General features: G+C 43.0%; 2 protein-coding genes across 7 annotated transcripts in view; both read left to right on the forward strand.

Annotated features, from left to right (window-relative positions):
• The window catches only part of LOC113891063 (TRPM8 channel-associated factor 1), a 51,322-nt gene extending 47,456 nt beyond the window's left edge, over window positions 1–3,866 (forward strand). For all 6 annotated transcript variants that reach the window (XM_027538749.1, XM_027538748.1, XM_027538750.1 and 3 more), the window contains one exon: window positions 1,107–3,866. In XM_027538749.1, coding sequence (XP_027394550.1) covers window positions 1,107–1,116 — 10 coding nt within the window. In that variant the 3' untranslated portion in view covers window positions 1,117–3,866. The remainder of the gene's footprint in view (window positions 1–1,106) is intronic.
• A 96-nt stretch (window positions 3,867–3,962) lies between these two features.
• The window catches only part of LOC113891064 (TRPM8 channel-associated factor 2), a 34,440-nt gene continuing 19,738 nt past the window's right edge, over window positions 3,963–18,664 (forward strand). The window contains exon 1 of the mRNA XM_027538755.1: window positions 3,963–4,179. The gene's annotated coding sequence lies outside the window, so the exon portion shown is untranslated. The remainder of the gene's footprint in view (window positions 4,180–18,664) is intronic.

The raw sequence follows: 18,664 nt of genomic DNA on the forward strand, positions 1-18,664 counted from the left end.
AATAAGATAACTGGATGTGGCTGACCCAGATTTTATTTAATTATAATGCATTCAGAGATTTTCTTAACTTTTCTTCCAATCTTTCTGAGAACCTCAAAATTCTTTGTAGTTTCAGCTAGAGCTGGGGCTTCAGGATAAAAGCTGTGTGCATCCAGCCAGTTTTCCTTCCTTCGTCTTTTGATTTAGTTGCTTTAAGACACTGTTTTATTTGCTTTATTAGGAACTGGGTGGAAGCACAGACAACAGGATTTGACATAGATGGTATTTTTCTTTGGATTCTTTTATTGTGTCATTTCTCAATACTAGAATTATTTTCCCTTCTCAAATATCTATCATATGGATTCTTTAAACATAGATGCTGAATATTCATTCAGCACTTAAAGTAACTGCTGTCAATTAGTGGGCTGTTGTGTATGTGCCAAGGATAGGTTGTTTCATTTAATCCTCACAATAATCTTATGGAATGGAAATTTACAGCCCCCATTTTACAAATGCATGAACTAGACTTTATGGAGATTGAGTACATTGCCTAAGTCTTTATTGCGAGTCAGTGATAGATTTGGGATTTGAACCCAGGCATTCTGATTACAGAATGAGTGTTAGTAACTACAGTGCTTTGAACAAGCAAATAGATGAGTAAATGAAGAAATGAAGCAGCAAATAGAAGGACCTTTATGTCCTTACTTGCCAGCACTTTGGCTGCATGTACTTGCTTCCCAATGGACAGTGCTGGGACGATCCTTTTAATATCAGCCCAGTCATCTGGGTTCTGGGATCGTCAGGTTTCAGTCCACCCTAGGGCACCATGAAAGTGCTCTACTAGCTTATTGGATTTTCAGTGACTGGCTATTGTGGGGTAAAGCATCTTGACTCCCAAGTGTCCCAGACCTGCTGTGTTCTCAGAAAGAAAATTAGATCCTCAGTCATTCAGAATTATTTTTATATTGATTCTTACCCTCTTTAATCCATTCTCAGCAGTATAGCCCCGGGGACCTTTTTACAAATGGCAAGTTGTCCATGTCACTGCCCAGTCTAAAAGCTTCCGGCGGGACTTTGAGTTTAAGATGATGAACTGAACATGTAAGTTTACTTCCCTCCCTCCCCAGGCCCCACTGAAACTGAAGTCAAGAAACATAAAAGAGAATTGACTCATCTCAGCAAAGAAAACTGAAGGAATTTGGTTGTAAGTGAAGAAGATCTCAGCACATTCCTGGAAGAGAGAAAGTGGAAGGCACAATAATGAAAGAGCACAGCTCCTTGCAGGCAGAATACAAGCTGATCTGGACACATAACCCCAAAGAGACTTGGGTACCTGAAAAGTCTATTTACTAAAGAATTATGTCAGTTGTGAAATTGACTCCCCTCCCATTCTACCCCAACCTGTGTGCACAGAACACAGGCAACCCACCATTGGTTTCAAGTCTGTTGTTATTGTGGTTGTTCTGTTGGTGTTGTTTGTGTAAAGGAATTGAAGAAACTGCTTGAGGAGAGGTAGGAGTTGGTGCTCCAAAGTAAATTTCTCTTTTATGGAAATAAATGAGCCCCTAGCCTATTAGCTAATTCTCTGCTGACAGCCAAGATCCCTACTCAAGTAACCAAGTGCTTTCAGTCACAGAAAGACATCCTGCAGAAGCAGACAGACCACACAACTGCAGAGGGAGCCCAAGCAACTCTATAAAAAACTGTCATATTGATTCTTCAGTGAAAATAGTCGGCTAGGAATTCCCAGACATTGAGCCTTAGGGGGAGTGGTTGGGGAAGGGACCAGGAAAGCAGCATGGATTCAAGAGATTTGAAAAATATAACAAATTCTGGGGGAAACAGAGTTAACTTGGGAAAAATGATTTAAAATATCTGTATCTTTGGAGAGATGTGAGGTGCATCTGTAAGGTTAAAAACAGGATGCTACAAAGGGAAAACCTTGAAAAGAAGAAGAAACCCTTAAACTGAAATAAGGCTGCCAAAAATATTTAGTAGACAGACTCTAAGATAAAATTGAGGGAATCTTCCCAGATGTGGAGCAAAAGGAAATAGGAAATATAAAGAGAGGGGGGAAAAAAGACATAGACAATCAGTATCTAACTGTTAGGAGTGTCTAGAAGAGAGAACATAGAAAATGTTGTGAAGATAAAAACAATTGAACAGAAATAACTAAGTCTCCAAATTGAGAAGACTCCCATACAACCTACATCTAGACACAATCTTGTGAAATTTTGGAATGTTAAGGATGGAGCAAAGATATTGGAAGTGCCAAGAGAAAAGATAAAGTTAGGTCATCATGATTAGCTCAACGAAAAAGGGATGAGAAATAGATTGGGAGATTTTTCACCAGCAACACAATGATATAGGCCAATAGAGGAACGTCTTCACATACAGAAGATCTCTGTACCCAAAATTCCATAGCAAGCCAAATGAAGGAAATTTTCTGACATGCAAGTTTTCAGAACATCTACCTTCTTTGCACTTGGAAAGGAAGTTCTCTCTCACCTGCTAAGGAAGATCTGCAGCAAAATGAAGATGAAAATCAGGAAAGAGGAAGAAATGGAAACCAGAAGACAGTGAATCTCACCCAGGATGTCTCACTCCAGAGTGACCATTATTCAACAGGAAGACTCACTGTAGAGTGACCATTAGCCAACAGGAAGACTCACTCTAGAGTGACCATTAGCCAACGGGAAGACTCACTCTAGAGTGACCATTAGCCAAGAGACCCATTTCAGATGAGAGTGCATGGTCTCAGACTCTCTGATTCTGTGCCATAGACATTATCCTTGAGAAGTTGGAATGTTTAAGAAATGGAGGAGATGCATTCTTTAATAAACACAAAGGAAAACAAAACAAAAACATGTTAAATTCAAGTCCAATTATGAGATAATGATAACAAAAATTACTCATGAAATGTAAGAAGAGACTGGATTTGTCATTGGCGGTAGGTATATTTCATTTCAAGTGACATAGGAATCATGACATTGGATATGTTTGGAAGAAAATATCCTAGCTTCTACTTTGTTGTTGTTTAGTCGGTAAGTCGAGTACAACTCTTTGTGACCCCGTGGACTGTAGCCCGCCAGGCCCCTCTGTCCATGGGATTTCCCAGGCAAGAATATTGGGGTGGGTTTCCATTTCCTTCTCCAGGGGATCTTCCCAATCCTGGGATCAAACCCAGGTCTCCTGCAGTGGCAGGCAGATTCTTTACTGCTGAGCCACCAACTCTCAGTAAACAGTATTTACAAAGCCAAAATAATGTAGATACTATTTATTGGTATTCAGTGCTCTGATCAGCCTATAAACAAAACATGAGAGGCCTAATCTTTTATCCAGAAATGAAACTGAAAGTAACCTATCTTATAAAGGGAAAAAGAAAGCAGAAAGAGGTTGAGAATTCATTGAGGGAAGAGTGGTGGAGAGAAGTGTAGAATTACTTGTCCATTCAAAATGGGGGTGAAAAGTCTACAGTTAATGGGACAAGGACTAAAGGATTAGTTACTGTTCAAAATTATAAATTAAACCAATAGAAGCATTAAAAGTGCATCTATCAAAAAATTGGGAAAGGATAGGCAGATGAAAGGTGGGAATAGCATAAGTTAAATCCTTATCTTTTGTAATGGGGAATTATTAAAGATGGTCTAAAGTTAATAAGTCAAGAAATTATTGTTCAAACATATTATTTAATGTTAGGAAGTTAGTTAACAGAATATCTAAAAATAGAAATTGTTAAATGCATCACCTCTAGGGTATGGGACTAGTATTAAAAGGGTGGAGTGGGAAACTGTGTTTTTCATTTTAAGTCCTTCTGTACTATTTAATTTTTTACCTTGTGCATGTATTACTCTGAGAAATTTTTAATAAACTCAAATAAAAATCCTTCCATGGCTACATATTGACTAAGATACAATCCAATCAAAACCCTTAAAATGGCTTATAAGGCCCTCAAGTAACTGGATCCATCCAAGGTGTCCAAGCTCATCACGTCTGCCCATCACTCTCTAGTTCTAACCACACTAAGTAACCTCCAACTATTCAGACACACTTCCTCTTGCCTTGCTTCTACAGGTGTTCTACAGAAAACAAAGCCTGTCCCTGACTCACCGTGTGTCTGCTGATTAAGTACCTGTTAAGTGAATGAATGTTCAACAGGGTGCTCATGAAAATCGCCAACATGTGTTCTTTCTCAAGAAGGTACATGATGTTTGTCTCTTAATCTAGGAGCATTTCAAGACCCTGATGTAAGCTTTCCTGAACTATCGTTTGATGGTTTTGATAAGTTTTAGTTGTATATGAGACCAGATGATATCAGAGGATTTCTATTCATCTGTCAGTCTCCTTGGCATGTTCTTTGCCTTGTTGCCTCAACATTACAATTGATTTTCAGCTGTTTTTTCTCTGTTCAGTTCAGTCGCTCAGTCATGTCTGACTCTTTGCAACCCCATGGACTGCAGCATGCCAGGCTTCCCTGTCCATCACCAACTCCTGGAGCTTACTCAAACTCAGTTCCATTGAGTTGGTGATGCCATCCAACCATCTCATCCTCTTTCGTCCCCTTCCAGCCCTCAATCTCTCCCAGCATCAGGATCTTTTCAAATGAGTCAGCTCTTCGCATCAAGTGGCCAAAGTATTGGAGCTTTTAGCATCAGCATTAGTCCTTCCAATGAATATTCAGGACTGATTTCCTTTAGGATGGACTGGTTGGATCTCCTTGCTGTTCAAGGGACTCTCAAGAGTCTTCTCCAACACCACAGTTCAAAAGCATCAATTATTTGGCATTCAGCTTTCTTTATGGTCCAACTCTTACATCCATACGTGACTACTGGATCCCCGAAGTTGAGAGAAACAGTCAACCATCCAGTGGACACCTTTGGGCTCCCAAGTTTCATGTCTACTGCCATGCCTAGTCTCTTGGTGGCTCTTCCTTCTTCATCGTTAACTTTCTTCTACCATCTACCTTCTATGGCCAACTGGAGCACTCTAATGAGTACTGACCTTAGTGCCAGTCTTCAGCAGCTGCATGTATTGGAAATCCTTCTTATTCATATTTCCTCTTCATAATATCACTCTCTGATTTACCTACTCACTAAACCAATGTCCCCACTCAAGGTCACAGCCTCCCTAATGTACATACTTAAGAGGCCAATAAGTAATCAAATACTGCCCTGAGTGCGTGCTATCCCTTCAGTCGTGTCCGACTCTGCGACCCTGTGGACTGTAGTCCACCAGGCTCCTCTGTCCACGGGATTCTCCAGGAAAGAATACTGGAGTGGGTTGCCATGGCCTCCCTCAGGAAATCTCCTAGACCCAGGGATTGAACTTGCATCTCCTGCCTTGGCAGATGGGTTCTTTACCAGTAGCACCACCTTGCTGACAAAAGTAACACTTTCGGGACTCGTTCATGCCTGTGTTCTTTACTCCTCCAAAGATTTTGGACCCCTGCTTGGCTTCCATTTTGAAACAGATTTCTTTCACTGACGCACATGATTGGAGTCAGTCTTCCAAGTGCTGTCGAGAAGGGGTGGGGTGATCCTAAACTTCTCAGACATCTAGCTACACAAACACAATTCCACTTCTAATTCCAGAGAGTTATAGAAATGTCACTTATTTGGATTCTTGTGATTTCAATGCTATGAAGAGAAGCATTTCTTTGAAAGGAAATCTTGGGCAGTATAAGTTATTTCCAATGTTCAAGTGTCAGGTTAGGTGGTTGGCTTCATAGGTCTCATTATATCAGAAATAAATAAGTAAAATACAAATAAGGTATGCATTGACCAGTGATGACAGTGTCAGGAGCTAAGGATTGTGTTAATACAAGTATGTATACCTGGCAGCCATCAGAAAGTTAACTCCATTCATCTGCACTATATAGGAACTCATATATAATTATTTAAGAAATATGTGCATGAAGGCATTAAACATTTCTTTGTATGAACTGCCTAAATTTGGACATGAAATGCACTTTCACAGATTGCCAAAGCATTTAGAATAATTTGAGAACTGAGACAGTGCTGACAGGGTGGAAAGGAAGGCAAAATGATCAAGGTGGCAGTATAAAAACATTCAAATTAAGAAGAGGACCCAGAGAAATAGAAGATCCTCTCCTCCTCATCAACAATATAGCAGCCTGTACCTGTGCCCACTCCTACTATCTGTGAAGTCTCTGTGATTTAAACAGGAGCCAATATAAGCCCATATGAATTTCACAAATAGACCAAAGAGAATATGAAAACCTTTATAGCTCTGAGTTCAGGCTGGCCACCTGTCAAGATGGCCAGCAAACTCTAGCTTCATTGCTTTAAATAAATTGTTAAGTACAGCTAGACAAAAGTGCGGTGTGGCAAAAAAATGAGAAACACTCAAGAAAGTTACAGCAGGGATCAGGGGACCAACGCCACGACAGGGTGAAGACGCCCAAACTGATCTCAAGTCTGCTTTATTATGCTTTCTGAGACTTGCTTGTATGTGTTTACGTGAGCATAGCAGGACAGGTGGCCTTCAATGATAAGCCTGTGCAGTTAACATTTAACATTTTCATATCCCTGTTTTTCTGCCTCAAGGACAAAGACCCAGTAAATCTCTATGTGCCTCCCAGCCGCCACAGCTAGGAACCGTCTGTTGATGGCTTTCCATCCCCAGGCCCACGTCCTGCTTTCAAGATGTTTTTTGTTCCTTCTTGGATTCCTTCAGGAGTTGCATACTGAGCCATGTCCTCTCAGCAAGATTGTTTAATTCTTTTGTCATGCCTTTTAGTAGGCCGGTCTCCTACAATAAATATGCAGGAAGAAACTTGCCCTTGGAAATAGACCATGCTGTAATTTGAATGTGTGCATACTCAAGTCACTCAGTCTGAGCAACCCTATGGATTGTAGCCATAGGGTCCTATGGACTATAACCCACCAGGCTCCTCTGTCCATGGGATTTTCCAAGCAAGACTACTGGAATGGGTAGCCATTTCCTCCTCCAGGAGATCTTCTCAATCCAGGGATCGAACGTGAGTCTCCTGCATAGCAGGCAGATTCTTTACCTTTGAGCCACCAGGGAAGCCCCATAATTTGAATAGAAGTTATCATACATTTACTACAGAAAGAAAAATGTAGTGGATGAGTCTTTCTTAAATACTCTCAAGCTGATGACTTTGCCCTTTACTCAGAATACAACACAATTTTAATAAATAAACGAGCATTTTAATGTTAGGAGATACAACCACTTCTATTAGCCTGGGTCCTCCAAGAGGCAGAAGCCAGATAAGGTCAGGTGTACAGGAGGTTTATTAAGGTTTATTCATGGAAACACTTGTGAGAGAAAATAGAGAGGGAGCCAGAGGAGACTGGAAGGGCCATCAGACTGTGATGTCCTTGTAACCTCAGTGAAGGAGAAAGTCAAAGAAGGAAGGACTTACATTGCAGTGCAGGTCTCAGAAAGCTTTGTCAAGGCCTCTGGAGAGTCCTTGAGCAAAAGTCACCCGCCAAATAACGCCCCATGTCTCCTTAGTGTGCACGCTCAGTTGCTAAGTTGTATCAGGCAGATCTTTTACCCCTGAGCTACCTGGGAAGCCCCTCTCCTTAGTATCCCCACCATAATTAATCACTGGCCAGCAGAAGCTCCTGGGCAGTGTGGCCTTGGCGCCAAGGATTCTAGAACACATCAGCTGGAGCCGTCTGTCAACTGCATACCCGCTCCCTGCAGTTGGAGAGCTGAGCCATGCGTTTTCACGGCCATCAAAGCACTTGTTCTTAAAACAGCCATGGACACCTGTTCTGGATCATTTCATTGACTTAATTAACCTCCCCAGTGACTCATACCAGTAAATGCACATAGGTGGATTCATCCATCTTTCTTCTTAAATTAGAGTGTGCCTAATCCTTCCCAAATCCTTGAGGCCCTTCAGGGAAAGAATACATGGGACCATGTTAAATTTAACTCATAACCAAAAATAATCGAAGCAGGAGGCCAGCGACTATTAATGCTAGCCCGTAGTTGGAAAGCACATGCGGGAAACTGGAATTACTGCGAAGATTTTTTTCCTCTCTTTGACAGAAATGGACTGACGTGCCACTAGTAACAATGACAATGCTGATTTGTGTACAGTTACTGTATATGCTAGACAATGTGTACAATTACTGTATATGCTAGGCAATGAAGTATTATATTACTTATAACCCACAAACAGCCAGTCGCTGCAGTGCAAAGGGTATGTACTAGCATGCTTGGCTTGAGTTAATTCATATCTAACCTTGGAACTGGAACTAGCTTCATATCCCCCTGAATCTCATAGGGAAGAGGTGGATTATCTGAATAAATTTGGAATTGGGTTAGAAAGGACAAGAGAGGTGAAGTAGGAGATAGATGTTGAGGAGGAAACCTCAGTGTTTCCTACATGACATTTCTTAAAAACCTTTTCCTAGAAACTGGAAACTACAATCCAAACCCATTATCATACCAGCCCAAATCGCTTAAAACCTGGCCCAGCTCTGTAGAGCTACCACTTTGGATATGTCTTGTTAACAAGCTTCCCTCACCATGAACATTTTCTCTTTTTCAAACTAAGCTTTCCACACTCATACCTTCATGCTGTGGATTATGACAGCTTCACATTGTAATGCACATTTTTCCAAAGCTAAGTTTTAGTGTTACCTCTGTAAGTTCTTTTCTGATACCCTGATTAGAAATAATTGCTTCTTCCTTTCTGTTCCCTTGCACTTAATTTGCAGCCAATTCAGCACCTAGATAAATCCATCTGATACCGTAGTTTCCTGTCTTCTCCCCTCCCTAGATTTACTGACCACAGCATCCTCTCCATCTCCTAGAGTGTGCCACAGAATATGTGCCCAGTGAGAATATGCTGACTTTCATGGACCAGTTTCTGTGTTCTCCTGGGTGGGAGGAAGGGCCTGAGGGTCCTCACCTTCACATGACCTAGTTGGACCCACGCTGGTCACGATCTTTCATTTCCCAGTTTTTTAAACGGACCCTTATGTTCTTCCCGTGTCACTTCGTTTCCATTCTTCAGGCAGCCTTGCTCCCAAATGGTAGATGGTGGGCCTGCTTCTTCTGCTCTCTGACCCTGGAAAACCACCTTTGTTTGAAACCCTTTAATCTTCTCATTTGTCCTTAAGAACAATATGGCAAAAAATATTAATAAATATTACTTCACCATAAAGACTGAGGCTGCTGTAAGTAGAAACTAGTTAAAACTTAAGAGAACAAACTCACAAAAGAGACCTTGAACTCAGCACTGACATGAAACTTGCCTGACCACCCTCAGTGTCCAATTCCCACTTTGCTTCCCAAAGCCCAGTTGTTTCCTGGTATGAAATCAAGAGCTCAACTAACCCCGCTTTACATCTGGTTTCCACTCTGAAATATTCAGAAATTCCCATCTGTCTTATCTGATCATCTTCCTTGTATAGGCTTCTGCATGTTCTTTCTTTCTGAAACCTGATTGCATTTGGTTCTCTGCCAAATAGGTTTCTCCTAGTGACAAAAGACTTATTTACTCACTAATTCATCAGACATTTCTTGAACATTCACTATATACATGTTTACTCAACATACACTTATGTATTCATTAAGATGCTACATACCAGAAATGAAACAGACTCAATAGTGGGCAAAAAAAGACAGACTTTACACTCAGCATACAAGCCTATGAGAAAGAATGTTAATCAAATGATTATACAAATGAATGTAAAATCACAGCCTGGATAAGATCTAAGAAGCACACGTATTTAGTGTAGGCATATCAGGAGTAGGATTTAGTATAGTCTGGAGATTAGGAAAGTCTTTTTCTAAGGAAGTGATGACCGAACTAAGATAAGAAAAAAGGAGTCATTTTCTACGAAAAGGAGATTGCACTTCGGTAGGAGGAAGTTTTGCAGCTCAGTCAATTCAATCACTCAGTAGTGCCCAACTCTTTGTGACCCCTGGACTGTAGCTCGCAAGGCTCTTCTGTCCATGAAAATTCTCCAGGCAAGAATATTGGAGTGGGTTGCCATTCCCTTATTCAGCCATAAAATAGAATGAAGTCTTGTCACTTTCAACAACATGGATGGACCTAGAGGGTATTAAACTAACTAAAATAAATTAGACAAGAAAGACAAATATTGTATGATTTCACTTATATGAGGAACTGAAAAAGCAAAACAAATAAACGTAACTAAACCAAAAAGGAGTCATAGATACAGAGAACAAACAGGTGGTTGCCAGAGGGGAGAGGGAGTATGTGGGGGAATAGGTGAGGGAGATTGAGAGATACAAACTTTTAGTTACAAAATAAATGAGTCACAGGTATGAAATGTACAGCATGAGGAATATGGTCAATAATTATGTAATATCTTTCTACAGTAACAGATGACAACTAGATTTATCAAGGTGATTATTTTAAATGTAGGCGTGTGTGCGTGATAAGTGGCTTCAGTTGTGTCCAACTCTTTGCAACCCTGTGGACTGTATCCCACCCAGCTCCTCTGTCCATGGAATTCTCCACGCAAGAGTACTGGAGTGGGTTGCCATGCCCTCCTCCAGATGATCTTCCTGACCCAAGGATCAAACCCACGTCTCTTTCGTCTCCCGCATTAGCAGGCGGGCTCTTTACTGCTCGCACCACCGGGGAAGTCAGGTGGCAAGTCCCCATCAAATACTGTAGCTTTTCTTAAATCACTATGTTATATACAAACTACCGTGATGTTGTGGATCACTTACAACTTCAAAAACAAACAAACTCATAGAGAAAGAGATCAGATTCGTGGTTACCAGAGGCCAGGTATGGGAAGAGGGCAAATTGGATGAAGGCAGTCACAAGGCACAAACTCCCACTTATAACACAAATAAGATATAACGTACAATATGATAAAGATAATAAACATGCTATACCTTATGTACGAAGGTTGTTCAGAGAGTAAATCCTAACTGTTCTCATCATACAGGAAAAAAAAAAATTCTATTTCTTTAATTTTCCATCTATATGAGATAACGGATGTTCACTAAATTTATTGTGATAATCATTTCATGACATATATAAATCAAATCATTATGTTGCACACCCTAAACTTACATAGCACTGTACATCAGTTATATATCAATAAAACCAAAAGAAAAATAAAAACTATATTTAAAAAAGAACTACAGTAGATAAAAAGTATTCTCCATTCCCAAATATCCTAGAGATAATCATGGTTATCAAGTTCTTCACACACTAACACACACCCCCCGCAGCAGCAACAGCTACGTATCTATATAAAAGCTTTTTCTAATAACATTAACAAGATAATACTACACACACTAACCAACACATTTTATTTTTTAAGATTCTTTTATGAGGACCATTTTTAAAGTCTTTTATTGAATCTGTTACTTCTGTCATATGTTTTGGGTTTTTACACTGTGAGTCATGAGAGGTCTTAGTTCCCCATCCAGGGATGGAACTCCCACCCCCTACATTGGAAAGTGGAGTCTGAACCACTGGATTGCCGGGCAAGTCCCATAACCAAAACATTTTAAACATTAAGCTTTTCAACATTTGCATACAAGTACTTGCAGATTTACTCTATTTCTTTTAACAGTAGGAAAGGGTTCCACTTGTCAGTTACAGATTGGCACTTGCCATCAGCTCTTGCCATCCACCTCTTCAAGGATTAAATCATGTGCTGCTACAGCTGCTGATTTTCAACACCCCCTGAAGGAGTTCAGGGTGGCGAGCAGAAATAAGGCATTCTGTGCTCCTGGAAAACTGGCAGGACAAGTCTTCAGATAGTGAGATATTTTCAGGAGCCGATTTTATGAGCCCAATTCTTGTATCTCCTCATCTCTAGAAAAGCACTAAAATCCTTTGTGATGATGCTTGTTTCTCGTGACTAGCAGAAGCTTCACGAGACCACCAAAGCTTTCTACAAAAAATATGTGCTGGACTGCATGTACTTGCTTGCCCTTTACCAGAATCACATACATTCTGTCCTTCCCCTCTACCTCTTTGGAACAGTTTCTCAGAGCTATCTGAGGTGCTGCCTCCCAGGCTGCAGTGCTCATACTGCTCCAAATAAACACTTAAGTGAAAACTCTCACCGTGTGCATCTTTTTTTAGTCAACACATTGTATGATGTAGACTAATTGAACCACTAACTTACTGACAGAACTTACTGATTAGGTAATTCTGAGTTGCCTTTTGCTTAAAGAACAGGAATTTACTTCTCGTGGTTCTGGAGAGTAGAAGTCCAAGATCAAGGTCCTGGCAGAGTTCGGTTTCCCTGAGGACTCTCTCTACAGCTTAGGGCCCTCACTTTCTCGCCATGAGCTCACACAGTTTGTCCTCCCTGTGAGAGCATTCCCAATGTCTCATCCTCTTCTCACGGGGACGCCTGTCATGCTGGATTAGGGATCCACCTCAATGGCCTCATTTTAATTCAGTCACCTCTTTAAAGACCTTCCCTCCAAATACGGTTACATTCTGAGGTACAGAGAATTGAGACTTCAACATGGAATTTTGGGGAAACACAATCCCACCCAAAATGAGAAGTGTTTCACAACATACTAAAATATGTACCAGCACTTCATTCCTGCTTCCCCTACTCTCAAAGAATTAAAAAAAAAAAAACTGCTTTAAAATGCTGAAAGTATATTTTGGTAGAGATCCAAAGGGAAAGAGACAAATAATACAGCATTATGTTGTTGTAACCACTCATTCTGGGAAACAAACTCACTCAGAAGGACGATGCAGAAAGTGGAGTGCAGTTTATTACACCGGCAGGCCCAAGGCAGAGTCTCCTCTTAGCCAAGGACCCCGACCAGTTTTTCTGAAAACCTTATATACCCTAAGTGTACGTGCCCAAACCCACCTCCCCAAATTCCGTGAAACTAGTCTGAACAAAGGAAAAGAAAGATATAATCAAAGTTAACCCGTGATTCTTATGCCTTAAGCCTAGGTAGTTAACAGTGGACACTTATCAATAGGCCTGTGGTCATACCCCAATAAGCATAATAGAATTTATGATTCTCTTAAGTTACACAGATAATTAGGGTATTCTTTTAGGCAACAGAGAGTATAGGTACGAGCCCTGGGGCTCTTCCATCTGGGGGGTCTGGTTTTCCAGTTGGTATGTCGTTTCCATAGATACTAGGCATATAGCTCAAAGTCCACAGTCCAGCCCAAGATGGAGTCCTCCTTTCAAGATGGAGCCTGTTCTGTTTCCTCCTTCATTCCCCACCTCTTGATGCTCTTAACTCATAGTATGAGCATCATTCATAGGGATATATTGCACCCTGACTCTCCGACCGCCAATTTGGGAGAACGACATCAACCTTTGAGTTACAAAGTTCATAATACATTGTAAAATAAAGGGTCCAGAAAGCAGAACTATCAAGGCAACTATAATAATGGTAAATATAGTTTTCCACCAATCACCCTTCACCCAAGATAGGACTGAAGTCCAAAAAGGAAGATTATCATCAGACATAACTTTTACCTGACCTTTCACGTCATCTAGGGTGGCTGATATATAGCCAGATAAATCAGGAATATATACACAACATTCAACTTTAATTATACCACAGGTCCCTCTTTGTGCTGAAACTATGGTTAGTCTCAAGATGATAACAGCAAGTCCTTGGAGCAGCAGTTAATTGTAGAGCTTCATCTCTTTTTCTTCTTTAAGATGATCTTGGTTTCACGGGGATCAGTGGGGTCCTGTTGTGTAGTCCACTCAGCGTCCTCTGGGTCTACGTGGTATGCTCTCTTCACCCTCATGTGGTGGACCCAGGGAGTGACACCTACAACTTCAACTGCAGTAAGGCTGGTTAGAACAACAGTATATGGACCCTTCCAATGTGGGGCCAAGGAGAAGTGTTTCCAGTTCTTCATCACACCTAATCCCCGGGCACAAATTCGTGAATCTGTTCCCCAAGGGGGAATAGCACCCTTTCTTGTATAAACTTAGTTACCTGATTTATTACCTTACCCAGTTGTTCCATCTGCTGTGAAATCTCATCTCCCCTTACCTGAGGCAAATTTGTTTTACAATGGGAGGGGGCCTCCCATACACAGTTTCATACGGAGAATAGCCATGCGACCCATGCGACCCATGCGACCGTGGGGTCATCTTGAGTCTGGGCAGAGCCTTTGGAAGCAAGTCCACCCGGGAGCAGTTAGTCTCTAAGATCCACTTGGAGAGTGTCTCTTTTAAGTGTCTGGTTGGTTCATTCCACCATCCCAGAACTCTGGGGCCTATATGCCGTATGTAATTTCCACTTGATATTTAGAGCTTTACATACCTGTTGAATTAAGTCGGGTACAAAGACAGGGCCGTTGTCTGATCCTATACTGGTTGGGAACACAATCCGGGGATTATTTCTCAAAGCAGACAGTGAGCCACTTCATTTGCTTTTTCAGTTGGGGTGGGGAAGGCCTCCACCCATCCTGAGAAGGTACATACCTTGAGTGTCAGCAGGGTTTAAAGTCCACTTAGAGTGCCTTTTATCTGTATTCCTGGAGGTTTTTGTTCATGTCCCAGGGCAGCATTGCCCTTTTTCATTTTTGGTGGCCCTTTCTGCTTCAGCCAGCTGGTCTTGGGCCAGGGTATACTGTGGGAGAGTTAAAGTTAACTCAGGCATTTTTGAGAGTACAAAGGTTCTGATAGATCCCCCACCAGCAGGCCCAGATTTCTCAGCCACGTGTTTTACGGCTTTATCTGCTAGTCGGTTTCCCCCCGTTTGTGGGGTGTCTTCCTTTTGGTGACCCCAACAATGCATCACTGCAACCTTTTCAGGTTCCCATACAGCATCTAATAGAGTCAAGATTTCTTCTTTGTTTTTAATATACTTTCTGTTGGCTGTCAGAAGACCTCGCTCTTTATATAAAGCCCCGTGTACATGTAAAGTAGCAAAAGCATACCTGGAGTCTGTGTAAATGTTTGTCTTCTTGCCTTTTGAGAGCTGGAGGGCCCAGATTAGACACACAGTTCGTGATGGCAGAGAGCTGGCTTCAGCGATGGCTTCTTCCGTGACTACTGAGTATCCCGACAGTCGTCGTCCTTGTTTCGCCAGACTGGTGCCTTTGTGTACAGGACCCACTCTGAGTCCGGGCTTGGCTGGTCTCTCAAGTCAGGTCTGCTGGCATAAACTTCTAGGATTTCCTTGCAATCATGTGAGGGCCCACATTCTCCCACAGGAAGGAGAGTGGTTGGATTCAGGGCCTGACAAGGCTCAATAGTAACGTGGGGCTTCTCACATAACAGTCCCTGGTATTGAGTAATCCGGGATGTCAACAGCCATTTATGGGGGTCCCCTCACAGGAGAGTGTTGACCTCGTGTGGGACTTTTACGATCAAATCTTGGTCTGAAGTCAGCTTGGTTGCCTCCTGGACCAGTAAGGCAACCATAGCAACTGTCCGTAAGTATCCCGGCCAACCAGTGGCAACACTGTCCAGTGGTTTTGAGAGATAAGCCACAGGTCTATCCCGTGTCCCCATAGTCTGAGACAACACTCCAATAGCCACCTTGTCCTTTTCAGTCACGTGAAGAGTAAATGGCTTAGCAAGGTCTGGCAGGCCCAAGGCAGGTTGGGACATCATTGTACCAGGATTGAGTTCTATTACCAGTGGGACTTGTTTTGCAAGCCTAGGGGGGTTGTCTTCCACCCAGACCTCGGGGAATTGTTGAGTTAACTCTCTCTCTCAACTGCTCAGCTTGTCCAGTTTCCCTTCCAGGAGATTGTGCAACCTCCATTCATCTTGAGGGGTTCCCAAGAGGAAGAGTAAATAGGTGGTTGAGCCCACTTGAAGAGTGGGTCTTTCGTGGGGGGAAAGGTCACTTGTGGCCCCAATTTAGATGGCAAGTCTCTTCCCAACAAAGGCACTGGGCATTCAGGGATGTATAAAAATTCATGAGTCCCTTGGTGTCCCCCCATCTGACATTTTTGGGGTAGGCTAGAAACACAAAGGCTGCATTTATCACCACCTGAGACCCAGCAGCCTCTGGATCTATAAAGTCTATAGGTCTCGGACGGTCTTTTGTAGAACTCAGAGGGTGATTCGCTTTCCCTTTGAATCACTTCAGAGGGTTTTACCATATTCATAGGTTTTCGGGCCCCCCTCTTGACGTCTTGTAAAATGGCCGCCCGATATCTCTCCAGGTGGCCCCTCCCTTCCTCTGTGTTACAGTCCCAGCTGGGCCTCTCATCGCGGGTGGCTGGTTCTGCCCACCGCTGCGGGTTTGCAGTACCCTCAGGTGCCATTTCTCTTAACCATTTTCTGGCCTCTGTTAGGAGCTTGTATCTTTCCTCAGTAAAAAAAGGGAGACTAGTAGTTGGATTATGTCATCCCATGTAGAGCGGTGGGCTCGGAAAATAGTCTCCATTAGCCTAATCATGGCTTGTGGCTCCCCCGAGTACGGTGGAGCGTGTCTCTGCCAGTTTAATATATCCGCAGAGGAAAATGGCTGGTAATACTAGGCTACAGAGGGCTGATGGTAGTGCCCCATGCGACCTGAACTGGAGGCTGTTGTAGCCTCTGAGGGGCATCTGTAGTGGGGTTCTTTCCCCCTGTTCCTTGGTGGAGCGCAGCCTCTAATTGCTGTGTTTTCTTCCCCCTTCCCATCAGTACTCACTGGGAGAGGTGGATACAATCTAGGAGATCTGGCTGGGGTGGAATCCTGGGGGCATTTACCAGAAGTCTCCATCTCTGGGATCAGAGCCTGCTGAAACTGTGGCTCTACGATCTCCGGGAGAGCTGGCGGAGGAGCAGCGTCTGCTGCAGGAACTTCACCTGGCTGTGGATCGGGCATTAAGGCGGCCTCTGGTCCTGGTGGTGCACTCACTGGGAGGCGGGCGTGTCGTCATTCAGTATGGGGGAGGGGGCAGGTCATCCCCGTCCAAATCCTGTAGAATTTCTTTTTTATCATCAGTCAATTTTTGTGCCATTAATATTTTTCCCTTTCCCTTCTGGATGTAGAACCTTGTCCCAGAGGAGGGTCTTGAGTTAACCCTAGCCGCAAGTCAATATATGGATATTGATCTGGGTGTCCTGACTCTCCTGTGACTACTGTATAGACTGTTTCCACTATTTTTAAGTCCATGGTGTCCTCTGGTGGCCATCCTACTCCCACAGGGGGCCATTCGACCTCACAGAGTATGTGGAGGCAGTTAGGCATCATGTTCACCCTATAGTCTCCTCTAAATCCCTTCTTTAAATTTTTAATCATGCACTCCAATACAGTTGCCTTAGATTCATTTCCCCCCATCTTGCTTACCTTCTTGGACTGTCTTCTAGTTTTCCTTTTCGTTCTGTCTATGAAGTTCTCAGTACTCTATGTACTTCTGATATTCCCACTCAATGAAACACTTATATTGCCATTCCATTTCCTTCCTAAATGGGGTGAGAAGAGCCTTACCTGCCAGATCCCAGAGGGAGAAGGGGGATCAGCATGTCTTCACCTGCCGGTTGGCATGGCCGAACCAGAACACCACGTGGTCCAAGACTGTTTCTCCCTTAACTTTTAAAGTCCGTTCTGGCTTGGTGGGCTTGATCAGGTGTGGACGAAAAGACAGATGGGTTAAATATCCCACGTCCCAGGCCGTCCCAAGAAAAGCCAATTGGTATTCACTGATGTATTCCCCTCCTTCTAGCCTGATAATTCCGAGGGGGTCAAGAATTTCACAGCAAATGGGACACCTCCTCAGGGAGGGCAGAATACAAGCACACAAAGACCAAGTTTCTTCTAACAACTCCCTGGCGATTGCTTGGTAATAATTCTCCCCAAGACAGCGTGGACACCACCCCCTAAATGACATTCACAAATTTCCTTCCTAAGCTCTAACACACTCGTCAACCTGTGTACCAAGCAATCGCTGCCACCTGCCTATTCCAGGCTCCTGTGGGTCCATGCCCCTTCTCGTCCCTCCCAGGGTGGTGGTCAGGCCCCTTCTTCCACCCTGATGGGTGGGTTCCTCCTCACCTGAGCGCTCAGTTCCCCTGCTGCCGTCCACTACCTGCTAACACGAAAGGTCCGGGCATTGAGAAGCAAAATCCTTCCAGAAGGGTGAAGCACCTTCCCCACTCTAGATGATTCGAGTCGCAAGGCCTTGGAGTAGTCCCAAATGGGATTTGTCTCCCCAAAGTGAGGAGTTTCCTGGCCAATGCACCAAATGTTGTAGCCACGCATTCTGGGAAACAAACTCACTCAGAAGGAAAATGCAGATAGTGGAGTGCAGTTTATTACACTGGCAGGCCCAAGGTAGAGTCTCCTCTTAGCCAAGGACCCCAACCAGTTTTTCTGAAAACCTTATATATCCTAAGTGTATGTGTCCAAACCCACCTCCTGAAATTCCCTGAAACTAGTCTGAACAAAGGAAAAGAAAGATATAATCAAAGTTAACCCGTGATTCTTATGCCTTAAGCCTAGGTAGTTAACAGTGGACACTTATCAATAGGCCTGTGGTCATACCCCATAAGCATAATAGAATTTATGATTCTATTTGGTTACACAGATAATTAGGGTATTCTTTCAGGCAACAGAGAGTATAGGTACGAGCCCTGGGGCTCTTCCATCCGGGGGGTCTGGTTTTCCAGCTGGTACGTCGTTTCCATAGATACTGGGCATACAGCTCAAAGTCCACAGTCCAGCCCAAGATGGAGTCCTGCTTTTAAGACAGAGCCTGTTCTGTCTGTTTCCTCCCTCGATGTTAAAGAGC

The sequence above is a fragment of the Bos indicus x Bos taurus genome, chromosome 4, assembly GCF_003369695.1.
Source record: "Bos indicus x Bos taurus breed Angus x Brahman F1 hybrid chromosome 4, Bos_hybrid_MaternalHap_v2.0, whole genome shotgun sequence".
Taxonomy (NCBI): Eukaryota; Metazoa; Chordata; class Mammalia; order Artiodactyla; family Bovidae; genus Bos; species Bos indicus x Bos taurus.